The sequence below is a fragment of the Diplotaxodon limnothrissa genome, linkage group LG9 (genome assembly GCF_057381915.1).
Source record: "Diplotaxodon limnothrissa isolate DT_005_m linkage group LG9, D_limnothrissa_male_GT1.1, whole genome shotgun sequence".
In the NCBI taxonomy this organism is placed as follows: Eukaryota; Metazoa; Chordata; class Actinopteri; order Cichliformes; family Cichlidae; genus Diplotaxodon; species Diplotaxodon limnothrissa.
Genome location: NC_140604.1, coordinates 36,710,264 through 36,727,526, shown reverse-complemented (window position 1 = coordinate 36,727,526; position 17,263 = coordinate 36,710,264). Strand labels below are relative to the sequence as shown.

Below are 17,263 nucleotides of genomic sequence, written 5' to 3'. Positions count from 1 at the left end.
AACTCCTGTACAAGTTTTAGGAGAGGACCATTAACAGTTATTGATCAGAGGACCGGAGAATAAAGAGGGCAGGCGATCGATCACTGAACATTATGATTAATTACACCTGCTACACACATACACACAAGGCAGAGTGTGTGTACCCTCAGGCAGCGTTTTCTTCTCTCTCTCATCACTCTACCAGCGTACACACACACACACACACACACACACACACACACACACACACACACAAAGAGGGTGTGGAATGTGATGGAAAGACTGCGTGTGTGTGTGTAAGAGAGAGAGATCCCTGGAGGTGTGTGTGTGTGTTTGTGTCATTTCCTGTCGAGGCGAAGAAGAAGAATGCCCGACAGCGTGTGATCCCTCTGAAACTCTCAGCTTTGTTTCTGTGATGAGATGAGGGCGAACAAACGGAGCGGGACGGACAGACAGGAAGACGGCGAGCGTCAGACTAGCTCGCCGTAAGCAGCTTCCACGCATGTAGAAACGAGAGCAATGTGAGAACATGTTTCAGTCGGACTGAATACAGCTGACGTACAGTGCTGCTGTCAGAGTAAAGGTGGACGGTGTCAGAGCAACAGTGTTGTAAATCAAGCGCACCCCTCTGTCTTCTAGCTGTTTACTTCCTTTGGGGAGAACATGAGTGTTGAAGCTCAGCAGTGTCCTGCAGGTGATCCTTACCTGCACCTTCACCTGTGGTTTGACCTTTCATGAATGATCAGTTAACACAGTTCATTTATAAAGGTGTTACGACCCGTCTAGGGCCAGGCCATAACATGAGCAAGGCACTCGCTTCCCCCCCAAGACCCAAGCAGTCACACGAAACCAATCCGTTAGATATGAGGTGATTTATTTACAATGTGAATAAAGAGAACCAAAACGGGAGTGTCAACACTTCAGGGTGAGCCAAGGCCAAAACAATAAACAAAACAAACCTACACAAATCCCGCACCCCTGACCTTACCAAAACAAAGTCAAAAATAAAGAGAGAGTCTGACCTCCTTAACTAACTCAAAACAGGAGAAAACGGGTGATCAAAAGAAATGGCAGCTCACCCCTACCCACTCCACTTCCACAACTTTCAAGCGTATACTGCAGCCAGCGGCTACCACAGGACTACTGCTGGGTGATGAGGAGAAACGCGAGGGCCTCTCCCGCTGTAGCACTCCAGCCTCCTTTTAATGGGCGGGTCCTCCAGCTGGATCCAATCACGCCGGGGCAGTATATCCACGCACCAATCGGAACAGGGCCCTGGCACAGCTAAATTAACATAGAAAAAACACAACACCTGCACAAACAAACACATGGACATACAAGTTCGTAACACCCCCTTCCATAAGATTTAAACAATCCTCCTATTGTTTAATTCCTAAACTACAAAATCGCTCTCGACAGGGCGTCCGCGATGACATTTTCCGTCCCTTTCTTATGCTTGATCTGCAGGTTGAAGTCTTGCAAAAGAAGGGACCAACGCATAAGTCTCTGATTTGAGTTTTGCATCTGGGAGAGAAATACCAATGGGTTATGGTCAGTGAACACTTGAACAGGGATAGAGCTGGATCCGATATACACCTCCTGGGCTTTGCCAACCAGTTTGCATTGCAACAGCAGCGGCCAAAATTCCTTCGGCCAGCTTAACGCGGCCGCTATACGCTCAAAAGCGTTAAAATAGGAATCCACTTTGGCCTCACGAAACGGGGGAACCAGTTTAACGTGCCTAGTGATGTCAAAACTTGTTGGGACAGCGGTGGACGTACTAGGATGACTAGAGGCAGATGTGGAGGGCTTTCGCTCCAGCTCCAAAGCTCTGACACGGAGGTGCATTGCTTGTACCTCAAGCTCTTTAGCACGGGTTTCCACCTCCCTTATACGGAGGGTCAAACGGAGATCTTCCGTAGACCGCCCCGCCAGGGGTTCCCCGGCCGTACCAGACCCAGCTGCTTCAATCTTTGCCCCAGCAGCATCAGAGTCCGCCTCGGCTGCATCAGAGTCCGCCTCGGCTGCGTCAGAGTCCGCCTCGGCTGCATCAGAGTCCGCCTCGGCTGGTAGCACGTTAACAGGCCCTTTGGCATCCGGCCCCGGCTCAGCCTCCGGAGCCACCTTCACACCCCCGCCATCAGGCTGCTCTACAGCTGCCTTCGGGGCAGGAAGGATGCCTCGCTCCACCAGCTCTGCACACAAAGCGTCCCTAACCTCCGCTTTGCGGGCACCATAGGACACTTGAATATCATAACAACTAGCAATAATAAGCAAATCCGCCTTCCTGCACTTCACTATTTTATCCCATGAAGGCGAAGTAACAAAATCATCCAAAGAAAACTCCATAATTCCACACACCTACCACCCCCACACCCAAGAAAACCGCCAACAGACCAAACACACGCGAAAACCCACAGAAAAAGGCAGAGGACGAGCCCCCAATTCATGTTACGACCCGTCTAGGGCCAGGCCATAACATGAGCGAGGCACTCGCTTCCCCCCCAAGACCCAAGCAGTCACACGAAACCAATCCGTTAGATATGAGGTGATTTATTTACAATGTGAATAAAGAGAACCAAAACGGGAGTGTCAACACTTCAGGGTGAGCCAAGGCCAAAACAATAAACAAAACAAACCTACACAAATCCCGCACCCCTGACCTTACCAAAACAAAGTCAAAAATAAAGAGAGAGTCTGACCTCCTTAACTAACTCAAAACAGGAGAAAACGGGTGATCAAAAGAAATGGCAGCTCACCCCTACCCACTCCACTTCCACAACTTTCAAGCGTATACTGCAGCCAGCGGCTACCACAGGACTACTGCTGGGTGATGAGGAGAAACGCGAGGGCCTCTCCCGCTGTAGCACTCCAGCCTCCTTTTAATGGGCGGGTCCTCCAGCTGGATCCAATCACGCCGGGGCAGTATGTCCACGCACCAATCGGAACAGGGCCCTGGCACAGCTAAATTAACATAGAAAAAACACAACACCTGCACAAACAAACACATGGACATACAAGTTCGTAACAAAGGAAAAAACCCTAACCCTCTCCTGTTCATGCCAGTCTAGCTCATTAAACTAAAAGTACCATGCAGCACCAAACCAACAATCAACCACATCAGCTGCTGACAGGACTTGGATCTGGTGATCGCCACACTCCTCCCCTAAGGAAAAGCGACTTCTAGCCTGAGTAATATTATTATTTTTTATCATTTCATATTAGTTCTTCGTGCTGTGATGTGTCCTCCTCTTCATCATTGGTTACAAATGTCAGCAAGTTTTTGTTTTGATCCTCCCCGCCTGTTTTGCTGTTACGTTCCTCGGGATACCCAGATGTTAGCAAAGTATTAGTGCTGGTGTCTGGAAAGCCCAAAAAGTTCTCATCCACAGTTTCCTCCTCGAATATTTCTTTCAAATGGTGTTGTTGTTGCTCCTCCAGTTGTGTGGCTGTGGGATAACAAGGTGTTAGTTTTGAGACATGGACTATCATATCCTCCCCCAAATCCTCCAAAACTACTGGACCAACCTGCTGCACCACCCGGTCCTTGCCATTTGGGAGCCAGCTTGGCAGTGAAAAACTGTAAAGTGCCAGGAGGATTGCCATGATTTATACATTGGGGAAACCAAACAGTGTTGTGCGGAAGGCACAAAACAGAAGAGCTACCTCGTCAGGCCAGGACTCTTCAGTCTATTTACACCTACAGGCCAGTGGACAGTTTCAATGATGAGGATGTACACATCCTGGATAGGGAAGAACGCTGGTTTGAGGAGTGCTGTGATTGCAGCCATTCCCCAACTCTCTGTGAATGGTACTCATGGCCACTGATCAGTGGTCTTTGATCAATGATCTTTGATCAGTGGTCAATGGTCCTTTTGCATATTAATGATCATAAACTGACCTCACAGCCTGTTGTTAGTCAGTGCTGCTGGTGTCAGTCATTACTGTTTATAAGGTTGGAAACCTGCAGTCAACTGAGACTGAAGGAGTTCAACTCAATTCAAATTTCAATTATATAGCACCAAATCACAACAATGGTAGCCTCAAGGTGCTTTATATTGTACAGTAGATCATACAATAATACATACTGTACAGAGAAAAAACCCAACAATCATATGACCCCCTATGAGCAAGCACTTTGGCCACAGTGGGAAGGAAAAACTCCCTTTTAACAGGAAGAAACCTCCAACAGAACCAGGCTCAGGGAGGGGCGGGGCCATCTGCTGTGATTGGTTGGGGAGAGAGGAGGAGGACAGGATAAAGACAAGCTGTGTAAGAGAGACAGAGATTAATAACAAGTATGGTTCAGTGCAGAGAGATCTATTAACACATAGTGAGTGAAGAAGAAACACCCAGTGCACCATGGGAATCCCCCAGCAGTCTACAACCAACACTGAATCCTCCCTTAGCTGTAATAGGTGTAGTTGTGGCTGTCCTCTTTAGCATCTACATGGATGTTAAAATCACCCACAATAATGATTTTGTCTGAGCTCAGAACTAAATCAGATATAAAGTCTGAGAAATCAGACAGAAACTCTGTGTAAGGCCCAGGTGGACGATAGATGATAACAAGTAAGACTGGTTTCTGAGTTTTACAGCTGGGGTCGACAAGGCTATGTATCAGGCTTACAAAGAATTAAAAGTCTGTCTGGGTCTTTGGTTGATTGATAACCAAAGACCACTGAGTCCACAGATGTCAAGCTCAGAAGGAGAGAGTTCCAGAGTCTGGGGGCAACTGTGGCAAAAACTCTGGGTCCCAATACAGGATCTTATGGTACACCATAGCTCTCACGTCTGTGTAAACAAAGTCTTGTAAAAAGGTGAGTGAACTGAGTTTTCTTTTGGATCCTTACCTAGCATGTGTAATGTTCAAACTCTTATTTTGAAATTACCTGAAGTACACAGGTACGCCGGCTGTATGTGCGTGTGCTAGCTTAGCAGTTGACAGTTACGTGGATGCGCTGATCCTTATGTACTGAATAAAGTAATCTGTATGACAACTCCGAGGCGATTTCTCCATAAGTATTGAAGCCACAACAGCATGAACCTCGGGACTCCTCTATTTCTGATCGTAGATCATTTTTAAGCAATGAGATGAAGTAATGCTGGGAATTTGTTTGCCTGAAGCTCATCTAATCAGTGTGTCATGAATCTGTCCTCTCACAAACTAACTGCAGATTGTTAAAGTTAACCTAACTTGTGAGTTAAAAGTGTCGCCAATAAACTGCCTTCTTGTGAGTAAATGCTTCGAGTGTCTGTCCCGTTTGTAGCAACCGAAAATAAAATAAATTCATAATTATAATAAAGGTCAATCAAATGGACCAATATGACAAGGCCATGATGATCCACTTGGTAAAATAAATTCGCTTGGCATCTTTCTTAGCCTTAAGACAACAACTCTGATGGCTAAAGATCCAAACGGAAAGAAACCACCGGCGGAACCAGGCTCAGGGAGGGAGGGGCTATCTGCTGCGACCGGTTGGGCTGAGAGAAGGAAGACAGGATAAAAGACATGCTGTGGAAGAGAGACAGAGGTTAATAACAAGTATGATTCAATGCAGAGAGGTCTGTTAATACATAGTGAGTGAGAAAGGTGACTGGAAAGGAAAAACTCAATGCATCATGGGTATCCCCCAGCAGTCTATTGCAGCATAACTAAAGGAGGATTCAGGGTCACCTGGTCCAGCCCTAACTATATGCTTTAGCAAAAAGGAAAGTTTTAAGCCTAATCTTAAAACTAGAGATAGTGTCTGTCTCCCAAATCCAAACTGGAAGCTGGTTCCACAGAAGAGGGGCCTGAAAACTGAAGGCTCTGCCTCCCATTCTACTTTTAATAATAATAATAATAATAATGGATTGGATTTATATAGCGCTTTTCAAGGCACCCAAAGCGCTTTACAATGCCACTATTCATTCACACACTGGTGGAGGCAAGCTACAGTTGTAGCCACAGCTGCCCTGGGACTGACAGAAGCGAGGCTGCCATATCGCGCCATCGGCCCCTTTGGCCAACACCAGTAGGCGTTAGGTGAAGTGTCTTGCCCAAGGACACAACGACCAGGACAGAGAGCCCGGGGATCGAACCGGCGACCTTCCAGTTACAGATACGCTTCCCAACCCCCTGAGCCATGGTTGCCATGGCTCAGGTGGCTTTAAATACTCCAGGAACAACAAGTAGGCCTGCAGTGTGAGAGTGAAGTGCTCTAATAGGGTGATATGGTACTACAAGGTCATTAAGATAAGATGGGGCCTGATTATTTAAGGCCTTGTATGTGAGGAGCAGGATTTTGAATTCTGGATTTAACAGGAAGCTAATGAAGGGAAGCCAATACAGGAGAAATCTGCTCTCTTTCTAGTCCCTGTCAGGACTCTTGCTGCAGCATTTTGGATTAACTGAAGGCTTTTCAGGGAGTTTTTTGGACTTCCTGATAATAATGAATTACAGTAGTCCAGCCTGGAAGTAATAAATGCATGAACTAGTTTTTCAGCATCACTCTGAGACAGGATATTTCTAACTTTAGAGATGTTGCACAAATGGAAGAAAGCAGTCTTACATATTTGTTTAATATGTGCGTTGAAGGACATGTCCTGGTCAAAAATGACTCCAAGGTTCCTCACAGTGTTACTGGAGGCCAAGGTAATGCCACCCAGAGTAAGAATCTGCTTAGATACCATATTTGTAAGATTTTCAGGGCCGAGTACAATAACCTCAGTTTGATCTGAATTAAGAAGCAGAAAGTTAGCAGCCATCCAGGTCTTTATGTCTTTAAGACATTCCTGCAGTTTAACTCATTGGTGTGTGTTATCTGGCTTCATGGACAGATAGAGCTGGGTGTCATCTGCATAGCAGTGTAAATGTATGCTATGTCTTCTAATGATGCTGCCTAAGGGAAGCATGTATAATGTAAACAGAATTGGTCCTAGCACTGAACCCTGTGGAACTCCATAATTAACCTCAGTGTGTGAAGAGGACTCTCCATTTACATGCACAAACTGGAGTCTATTAGATAGATATGATACAAACCACTGCAGCACAGAACCTGTAATACCTACAGGGCGATCGTGGCTCAAGAGTTGGGAGTTCGCCTTGTAATCGGAAGGTTGCCGGTTTGAGACCCGGCTTGGACAGTCTCTATCGTTCTATCCTTGGGCAAGACACTTCACCTGTTGCCTACTGGTGGTGGTCAGAGGGCCCGGTGGCGCCAGTGTCTGGCAGCCTCGCCTCTGTCAGTGCGCCCCAGGGTGGCTGTGGCTACAATGTAGCTTGCCATCACCAGTGTGTGAATGTGTGTGTAAATGGGTGGATGACTGGATATGTAAAGCGCTTTGGTGTCCTTAGGGACTAGTAAAGCGCTATATAAATACAGGCCATTTACAGCATGCTCTAATCGCTCTAATAGGATATTATGGTCGACAGTATCGAACGCTGCACTGAGGTCTAGCAGGACAAGCAGATGATCTGTTAGCTGTTTGACAACTACTCTTTCAAGGATTTTTGATATGAAAGGAAGGTTGAAGATTGGCCTATAATTAGCTACAACTGCTGGGTCTAGAGATGCTTTTTGAGTAAAGGTTTAACTACAGCCAGCTTGAAGGCCTGTGGTACATAGCTGATTATTAGAGATAGGTTGATCATATTTAAGATCGAAGAATTAATTAATGGCAGGACTTCTTTGAGCAGTTTTGTAGGAATGGGGTCTAAAAGACACGTTGATGGTTTGGAGGAAGTAATTATTGAAGTTAACTCAGAAAGATCAACTGGAGAAAAAGAGTCTAACTTAACATCAATGGTACTAAGAGTAGCTGTAGATAATATTACATCTGTGGGATGATTACTGGTAATTTTTTCTCTAATGATTAAAATTTTATTTGTGAAGAAGTTCATGAAGTCATTACTAGTTAACGTTAAATGGATTGTTGGCTCAAAAGAGCTCTGACTTTTTGTCAGCCTGGCTACAGAGCTGAAGAGAAACCTGGGGTTGTTCTTATTTTCTTCAATCAGTGATGAATAGTAAGATGTTCTGGCTTTGTGGAGGGCTTTCTTATAAAGCAGCAAACTATTTCTCCAGGCTAAATGATGATCCTCTAGATTTGTGACACGCCATTTCCTCTCCAGATTACGAGTCATCTGCTTTAGGCTACGTGTTTGAGAATTATACCACGGAGTCAGGTACTTCTGATTTGAGGCCTTAGTTTTCACAGGAGCTACAGTATCCAGAGTCGTACGTAGTGAGGAGGTAAAATTATTAACAAGATGATCGACCTCTGTTGGGGTAGCGTTCAGATAGCTGCTCTTTCACGGTTCTGGGTCGGTTCGACACAGCATTTTAAGTTTATTATGTTTTGGGTTTATTTTTGCATTATGGAGTGTTTTGGGGTTCTCTGGTGTTTTGATTATTTACGATAGATTATATTACTGTGGTTCTGGTTTAGGGTTTTGTTCACAGGGTTTGTGTTCTCATGTTTTGTGTGGGTTTAGTTCTGTGTCTGGTCTGCGTCTTTGTGTAGTGATGTCTTGTTCCTGTTTTATTGTGAAGGTCTGCGTCTCATGTGGGTGTGTTCAGTTTACCTCCCTTGTCTCGTCTCGTTAATTACTCCCAGCTGTGTGTAATCTCCCCGTTTCTCTTAGTGTATTTAAGTCGTGTCTTCTGCTGTAGTAGTCACTGATCCGTCTGTGCATCCATCGTGTTTCATCCATGTGTTCTCCCTGCTGTCCGTCATCACTTACCTCCGCCCATCCTTCTTCATGTTCATGTCCTGGTTCGTGTTTTGTAATTTAGTTGTTCCCAGTTCAGATAGTCTGCAGTCCAGTTTGCCGTTTTTCTATTTTGTACTTTACTTTCAATAAACCACCTTCACACCTTTACAAGCAGTCTGTGTTTGGATCCCTCTTCATTATCTCCACACAGCTTACTTCACTCGCTGTGACATGCTCTGCTCTATGAGCATTGAAGATGATAACAGTGGGTGGATTATATTCTTAAACTTAGTTACAGCGCTTTCAGAAAGACATCTACTTTGATAAAGTCTACTCTCCACCGCTGTGTAATCAATTATTGTAAATGTAAATGTTATCAGGAAATGATCAGACAGGAGAGGGTTTTCAGGAAACACTGTTAAATGTTCAGTTTCTATGCCATATGTTAAAACAAGATCTAGAGTGTGATTAAAGTGGTGGGTGGGTTCTTTTACATTTTGACAGAAGCCAATTGAGTCTAATAACAAATTAAATGCCATGTTGAGGCTGTCATTTTTAGCATCTACATGGATGTTAAAATCAGCCACAATAATTATTTTATCTGAGCTCAGAACTAAATCAGATAAAAAGTCTGAGAAATCAGACAGAAACTCTGTGTAAGGCCCAGGTGGACGATAGATGATAACAAGTAAGACTGGTTTCTGAGTTTTACAGCTGGGGTGGACGAGGCTAAGCATCAGGCTTTCAAATGAATTAAAAGTCTGTCTGGGTCTTTGGTTGATTAATAGGCTGGTGTGAAAAATTGCTGCCACACCTCCCCCTCGGCCTGTGCTTCGAGGTTTCTGGTAGTTAGAATGACTCGGGGGTGTTGATTCATTTAAACTAACATAATCATCCTGCTGCAACCAGGTTTCTGTAAGGCAGAGTAAATCAATTTGTTGATCAATTATTAAGTCATGTACTAACAGAGACTTGGAGGAGAGAGACCTAATATTTAATAATCCACATTTCACTGTTTTACTCTTTGGTTCAGATGTGGATACTGTATTGTTCTTTCTTTGTAATTGTTTATGTTTACGTTGTTTGTTGCTGGTTTTTAGTTTGTTTTTTGTCTGTTTGGAAGCTGACACAGTCTCTATGGAGATGGGTTTTTGGGGGGGGGGTAGCAGGAGGAGAGAAGCTGCAGAGAGGTAAGACGTGTAAGACTGCAACTCTGCTTCCTGGTCCCAACTCTGGATAGTCATATTTTGGGAGGTTTAATAAATTTGTCCATATCTCTAGAAATGAGAGCTGCTCCATCCAAAGTGGGATGGATGCCGTCTCTCCTCAGGAGTCATCAGGAGTTCTTATTTATTGAATTTTATTATTTATTGAATTTTATTGTTTTATTTATATTTTGATATTGCTAGGGATGATGCAATGATCGGGGACCATTCTTCATTTCGTTGTTCTCGTGACAATGACAATAAAGTTTCTGATTCTGATTCTGATCAGGAGTCACCTGATGATGATGATGATGATGATGATGATGATGAAACGTTCCTCCCACTGAAGACATCCAGGTGAACAGAACCAACGTTCTGGGGGATTTTCTGTTTCCTCACCTGGATGATTGAGCATCAGAACATGTCACTCAGAAATGTTGTTTGTCAGCTGGTGTATAGTGTGTGTTCAGATGCCGCACACAGCAGCAGCTGGAGAAGGGCAGCCAATCAGACAAAGAAGGATTAATCTGAACTCTGAATCATGCAAAGCTGCTCTGGTAGAATAAAGCGCAGGATGTCGACATGAAACATTAAAACCACACGTCAGAGTCACAGTCCGGTCTCTCTCACACTCACACACACACACACACACACAAACAAACACACACAAACACACACCTCTTTCTGCAGTGTTGGGCGATCATGAGATGAGATTGGTTTTCTGTTGGAGAGAGAGAGCTTACTGTGTGTGTGTGTGTGTTTGTTATATAGATGCACATGGATAGAAGCAAATGAAACAGATTGTGTCTGGTATCTGTTGATGAGCTAACACTGCCCAGCGGGACGAATGTGTGTGTGTGTGTGTGTTTAATGTGCCTTCTGTTACAAAGAAAGAAAATGAGCCTTCCCGCTATTTAATGTCAACGCTTTCAGATGACGGCTCCTCACACACAGGCGCGTGTGCGTGTCGGCATGAATGGAAGGATTTAGACATCTTTGAGTCACAGAGGAAGGAGGAGGTTTACATCTATTATTCTCCTGTGTGTGTGTGTGTGTGTGTGTGTGTGTGTGTGTGTGTGTGTGTGTGTGTGTGAGAGAGAGAGAGAGAGCATGCTGGGAAATGGTAATGAACTGGAACTGTCTCACTCTGAAGAACATTATATGTTTACAAGCTGCTCTCTGCTGACGAGCGAGAAACAAGGTGGAAGTGCGACTTGAACGTCTGTATCAATGAAGCGATTAATCAATGAGGTGATTGATTCGCTGATTACTGGTCGAGCGTTCGGGTTTCCTGCTTCGTTCTGAGGATGTTGGTGCGTCTTGTACATCAGTAAATGAATGGCAAATGGGCCGCAGTCTTTCTGTAATGGAACTAAACACAGTACAAACACGCGTGACCCAGTTACTCTGAATACATCATCACATGTAGGTGCAAAGTATACGAGCTGATAATGTGATTTCAATAAATAAGTATAAAAACCCACACCTGGAATAAATAATGGGAGAAAAATACTAATAAAGTCTATAAATAAAAATGTCCAGATGAAAGTGATGCAGCAGTGAGTAGCAGAGTCTTCAGAGCTGATTAAACTTTGTGTAATTATTTCAACAGCATGCTACACACAGAGTCCTGTGGGGGTCCCGTGGGGGGCTGTGGGGGGCTGTGGGGGGCTGTGGGAGGAAGAGACTTGAAGAAATAAATATGTGGTTAACGTTCCAGCTGATGTATGAGGAGAAAGAAGGAACTGCACGAGCCTTAAATCAGTTCCAGTGTCCAAGCATCCAGAAGTGTTTCTACACCAGCTCTAATTTCTGTTTCTTCATCGGCTGGAAGACAGAACACAGACTGGAGACTGCTCACCTAGTTAATTTAAAGCATGGAGTGGGGTTCATATCGCAGGTTTTACTCTTTACTTCTCATTTTCCACAGTTCATAACAATAATCATAAGATTCATTTTATATCATCCAAATAGAGAGAGGGGGAAATAACAGCCTCACTTCTAAACCACTGAAGAAGAAATGATCGTATTGATGAGGTTCTGTAAGCACAGTGTAGTCGATCCTGTGATCGCATTAATGTGCCATTAGTATGCAGCATCTCCGTGTCTCAGTCTTTAGGTGGGACTTGCTGTGATGGAGGTGATGAACCCACTAACTCTGCTCATATGAGTGAGATCCAGCCAGGTTTCTGCCGCCGACCAATGTTTGTCTCATCGTCAGTGGGGCTGTCCGTAGATATTTGAGCCTCTGTGGATCCGAGAAAATCCAAATTTGTTTTTTGTCTGCTGTACAATCTTTGGAAATGGTTCCAAGAAATCACTCAAAGCGAACCCCGTCCGCAGCCTTAAAGCCGGGGCCTTCAGGAACAGTTTTTCCTTAATCCTATCTGTGGTTTCACCTAGGGCTGCTCAATTAATCTAATTTTAATCACGATTACGATCTGGGCTTTCAACGATCATTAAAAATTATTAGCACCTCCCTCATACTTTACTCTCGCGCTGCTCCGTGTGGCAAATCGAGCGCACCTCTGTGCATTTAAGAGGACCCGAGGGAAGCTCGGAAAGCTAAGCAGAAGTTATTTGGAGAGGAGAGTGACTGCCGTTGGTTGAAAAGAGAGGTAAAAAAAAAACTTCAGTGGTGTGGAAACATGGGTTCGCGGAGTCAGACGTGGATCAAGTAGACATAGTGTGTAAACTTTGCTACAGTGTAGCTGCACCACAGAGCAACACTGCAAAGTTCACTAAACATAGATGTTTACATTTTTCATTTATATTTTATATTGAAAACATTTGCACTGTTCAGTATTTGCACACTATTTTATATTATTTTTTAAAGTCATTATTCAATACATTGTTATTGTTAACCCTTTAAAGCAGGTCAGAGCGGCACGCTCCGTTTTGTGTAACTATTTTTGAATCCCTGTAGAACCGGAACCATGTAAGCTAGCACAATAATTTTTTTTGCATATGAAACCAGAGGAATTGTACTTACATCTTATGCCATCAGCTTGTCCTCGGTCACGGTTTCCTTCCACATAAAGCTTTGCAGAAATTGCATAAAAAGCGCTTGCAGGAACAAAAACATAATATTCCAGAAACACGCTTTGCCGATCTGATCAGCTGTTCGTAACACTTCCCACATTGAAACAGACGTCAGCGCGAACTATCGCATGTCCGCCATTTCCTGCCCGAAACAGGAAGTGACGTCATTTTCGTGGAAAATGTAGTTTTTTACTTGTAGGCTTCAAAAGCCTATACTGGTGTTTTTATAAGTCATGTTTGACTTTATGCTTTTCTGAATAGTTTCTGGGATGCTTAGAACTCGAATTGCACTGCTGGAAATAGTTTATTTTGATGCACCTGCTGTTTTCTTTGCAAATTTGCATCACAGGATTGTTTTTACGTTTTTCCTGCAGTATATAAAAATTGCTGTATCTCCAAAATAAAACTATGAAGACACTCAAAATAAATTTCCTGTTGTTGTAAACTATTTTTTGCAACTTTATTGTATTTAAAGTTTTGAGGGATAAACCTCTTAAATTTCTCCAAGTAGAAATATATGTAAAAAAAAACAAAAACGATTTTCAATTTTTTTGTAGTTTATTGCACTTTTTTGCAATGAATGTAGTTACTATGGGCTATAACAGTTGTATTGATGCATAGCAACTTGAAATGCTCCCACAAATGGCACTACAACATGTAAAAAAATAATATAAGCTCTGGCGGACTTGGTTCTATAGTAGGTCTTAAAGGGTTAAATAAATATCATCAAATAATCGAGATCTCAATTTCAGTGAAAATAATCGTGATTATCATTTTTGCCATAATCGAGCAGCCCTAGTTTCACCTAAGGTAACTGAGCATCTGTCTGTCTCTTTTTCAGCTTGTCTATCTGGTCGGTCTCCTGACTGCACGCTGGTCCAGTCCAAAGAAGATGACTTTGACTGGGAGCAGGGAGACACCCGAGACCGATTGGCCACCCCCTGGATCCCTGCAGGTACTGTTTGTCTTTCTGAAAGCACCGTCAGGGCCCCGCAGTCCTCCTGCAGTCCTCCTGCAGTCCTCCTGCAGCTCAAAGGTTCCCCGGGTGCTCCTCAGCACGATTCCCTCTAAGCTGAGCGCATGACTGCTGACAGCGTCTCCACATGCAGAAAATCAGCGAAATAAAATAAATACATGTATTTACTTTAATTCCAATTCAGGCTGTATTTTTTTTTTGTGCGCAGCGCAGATTTTCTGTGTGGGAACACCATGTCAGCAGTGTGCGATTGCTCATGCGCTCAGCTTAGAGGGAACATTGCTCCTCAGGGAACCTTTCTGGGTCTCCTGAAGCTGGGTCTTGGTGGTGCATGCATGTCTTCCTCTGACTCTTAAAAACCCTGAAGTACGTTTGTGTTGTGACACACATACATTGGTCATCAGCATATCTTTGCCTCTCCGGTTCTGCTGTTGCTCATTTAATCAATCCTGTGCTCGATGAGCCGAGGCTTATAAGTACTTACTGTTTACAACAAGGTGCAATCCTCTGGGTATGTCGTTAAACAGCTCGAAGAGATGCTTGAGTCTGAAAACAAACTCTGGACTACTGAAAGCAGGAACGCCGCTCTAAATGGGAAATGGCTGCATCAACCAGGTGCAAGCCTGATCCAATCACAGAGCGCCAGACCGAGCTGTGTACGCATCAGTCTACAACCAAGCCCCCAACCCTTTGTCAGACACACGGGCTTCACACCAACGCCCCTATAAATGGCATGTTTATGCTCTGCATGCCTAATGGCGTTACCTGTCACTGCGTGCCACACACCTGTAACACGGTCAGTTAGGCTAACCTCGGTCGTGACCGTAATTCGTCCCGAGCAGCCGAGGACGGCGGTCGTAACCAGACAGAGAGGGAGTGTTCTCCCTATAATCAACTATTGTACAGGTCCTTAAACACAGCACTGCAGCGCTTTGCACCTGAAGGCAGCACTGAGGGAAAAGCTGCTGCAGCCTTCCTTTTGTCTGCTATTCACCTGCCACTGTGTGTGTGTGTGTGTGTGTGTGTGTGTGTGTGTGTGTGTGTGTGTGTGTGTGAGCGAGCCGCCATTTGTCACATGCTCACAGAGGTTACCCTGCTGACGAATGAGAATGCAGCACTCTTAAATCACAGAGCCAATCACGTGAGAGACAGGCTGACCGAGGACACACAGAAAGGAGGTGGTTACTGTCCTGTTTAATGTGAGTTATAGAGGAGGTGGAGGAGGAGGAGGCGAGAGGAGAGTTTGTCACCTTTACTCTTTTCCAATAAAACAGGGTTTTTGTGTGTTTCACTGTGTGTGTGACTAATTGCAGCCAATCCAAGCAATCAGAGAGCAAACAGCTTCTCTCCCAGTGGACACACACACACACACTCCTCCTCGCTTCGATCTCCTCCTGGCTGATGTGTGGAGCAGTGAGCAGGACAAGACAGGGCATTAAATCTAACACACCCTCCACAGCAGAGGCCAAACTCAGCCTTCTCCCAGCTGAGCTCGCTTCGGAGGAAAAACTGACCAATCTATTCAATTCAGTTTTATTTATACAGCGCCAAATCACAACTACAGTCTCCTCAACGGCGCTTTATATTGTACAGTAGACCCTACAATAATACTAGAGAGAAAAACCCAACAATCATATGACCCCCGATGAGCAGCACTTTGGCAACAGTGGGAAGGAAAAACTCCCTTTTAACAGGAAGAAACCTCTGGCAGAGCCAGGCTCGGGGAGGGGCGGGGCCATCTGCTGCGACTGGTTGGGGTGAGCCTCAGCTTCACCCGAATCTGAAGCTGAGGTTCTGTTTGGAGGTGATGGGTTCAACCAGAGACAGCTGTTATCGGGTCAGAGTTCAGAGCCGCAGTTTGTTAAAGCTGTTAATAAACCTCACTGATCTGGAGACAGTCAGTGTTAAAACATCTGGAACATGTGGAGCTTCGTGGAAGCACAGACACAAAGCAGTAACATGCAGGAGTGATCTCAGCTCGTTTGTCAATTTCAGCAGCTCACATCTGATTCTTTAAATCAAATATAATGTTTCAGGCCAACGGCAGGCGGTGCTTAATATTTATTTGATATTTGTTCTGGTGCCTTTGGGCGCATGCCTCTCTTCTGTCTGTGTCCGAGGCTGCCGAGGACCAGCGTCGCTCCACCGCCTTTACTCTAAAAACAGACACTTTATCAATGGGACTTCTGCATGTGATATCGGTGGGAGGAAAACATCCACACAGACAGCATTCTCCAGTGAAAGTGGTGGTTTAATACTGCAGACACACACACACACACAGAGCTGCAGCGAAGAATCGATTGACCAGTGATTGCAGGCTCCATTTAATGTTCTTATAAATGGTACAAGTTCAATCTAATCTGAGCCATGTAGCGCCGGCTTGCTCTCTGCTGTCAGTGTGAACAACAGTAATCTTCCCTAATACTCTTTCCTGCTGCACACACACACACACACACACACACCGTCTCAGCCTCTGGACTGACTATGTTTCTTGCTCTGATTTCTTTCTGTCGTTAGCTGTTTGTTACTGCTCACGACGAGCTGATAAACTTCATCCCCTCCTCATCGTCAGCCTGTTCCAGCTGAGATTTTTAGATCATTTAACCTGATCCTGGAAAGCAACTTTGCTAATCTTTCTCTTTGGTGACTAGCACGTCTGGTCAGCTAAAAATAAACGAGTCCAGACCAGATCAGATGCTGGTAACGCCATGACATCACGGGTATATTTAGCTTCCTTACAGACCAGCTGAAGCAGCTGAGTGCAGTGAGCCAACAGTACAGTAATTATTAGTTTTGCAGGGAAAGCAGTTGAGGCAGTGGAAGATGTTCCTGAGGTTTGTTTCTAGTTTGTCAAGTTGAAAACCAGATGTTCATAAATAACAGTCTTCAGAGCCTTTCAGTGTTCCCAGTTCAGTTAGTCTGGTCCATTTCTACAACCTGTTTACTCAGTTTATTAATAGCTGGGTCAGTCAGACCTGCAGCCAACAGTGACAACAGGAATATCAGGGCGCGTTTCCAGAGCTGTGAGAAAACAGGCTTGAACCCAACAGAGTCTGGACCTGAACCCAACGGGGTCCAGATATGAACTCAACAGAGTCTGGACCTGAACCCAACGGGGTCCAGATATGAACCCAACAGAGTCTGGGCTTTAACCAGCTTTCTCTTGGAAATGAGGTGCACATTTCAATGAGACTTTTTACCCGTATAAATAAAGGATAATAAATACAACCCAGCAATGTCCAGTCCTGATCGCCACACGGTCTAACCTGACTAAAGGATTCTGTGAGTAAGAACAGGAGAACCATCCAGGTGAACTGTTTATTTGCACCTATGATATTATACCTCAGGGAGGACACCCCTACA

The 17,263-nt window shown here is 44.6% G+C and overlaps 1 protein-coding gene across 7 annotated transcripts in view; it reads left to right on the top strand.

The window, feature by feature from the left end:
* LOC146626065 (receptor-type tyrosine-protein phosphatase mu-like) overlaps positions 1-17,263 on the top strand; it is a 226,007-nt gene that overhangs the window by 28,245 nt on the left and 180,499 nt on the right. For all 7 annotated transcript variants that reach the window (XM_085363138.1, XM_085363137.1, XM_085363139.1 and 4 more), the window contains exon 2: positions 13,766-13,879. In XM_085363138.1, the coding sequence (XP_085219264.1) occupies positions 13,766-13,879 (114 nt within the window). The remainder of the gene's footprint in view (positions 1-13,765; positions 13,880-17,263) is intronic.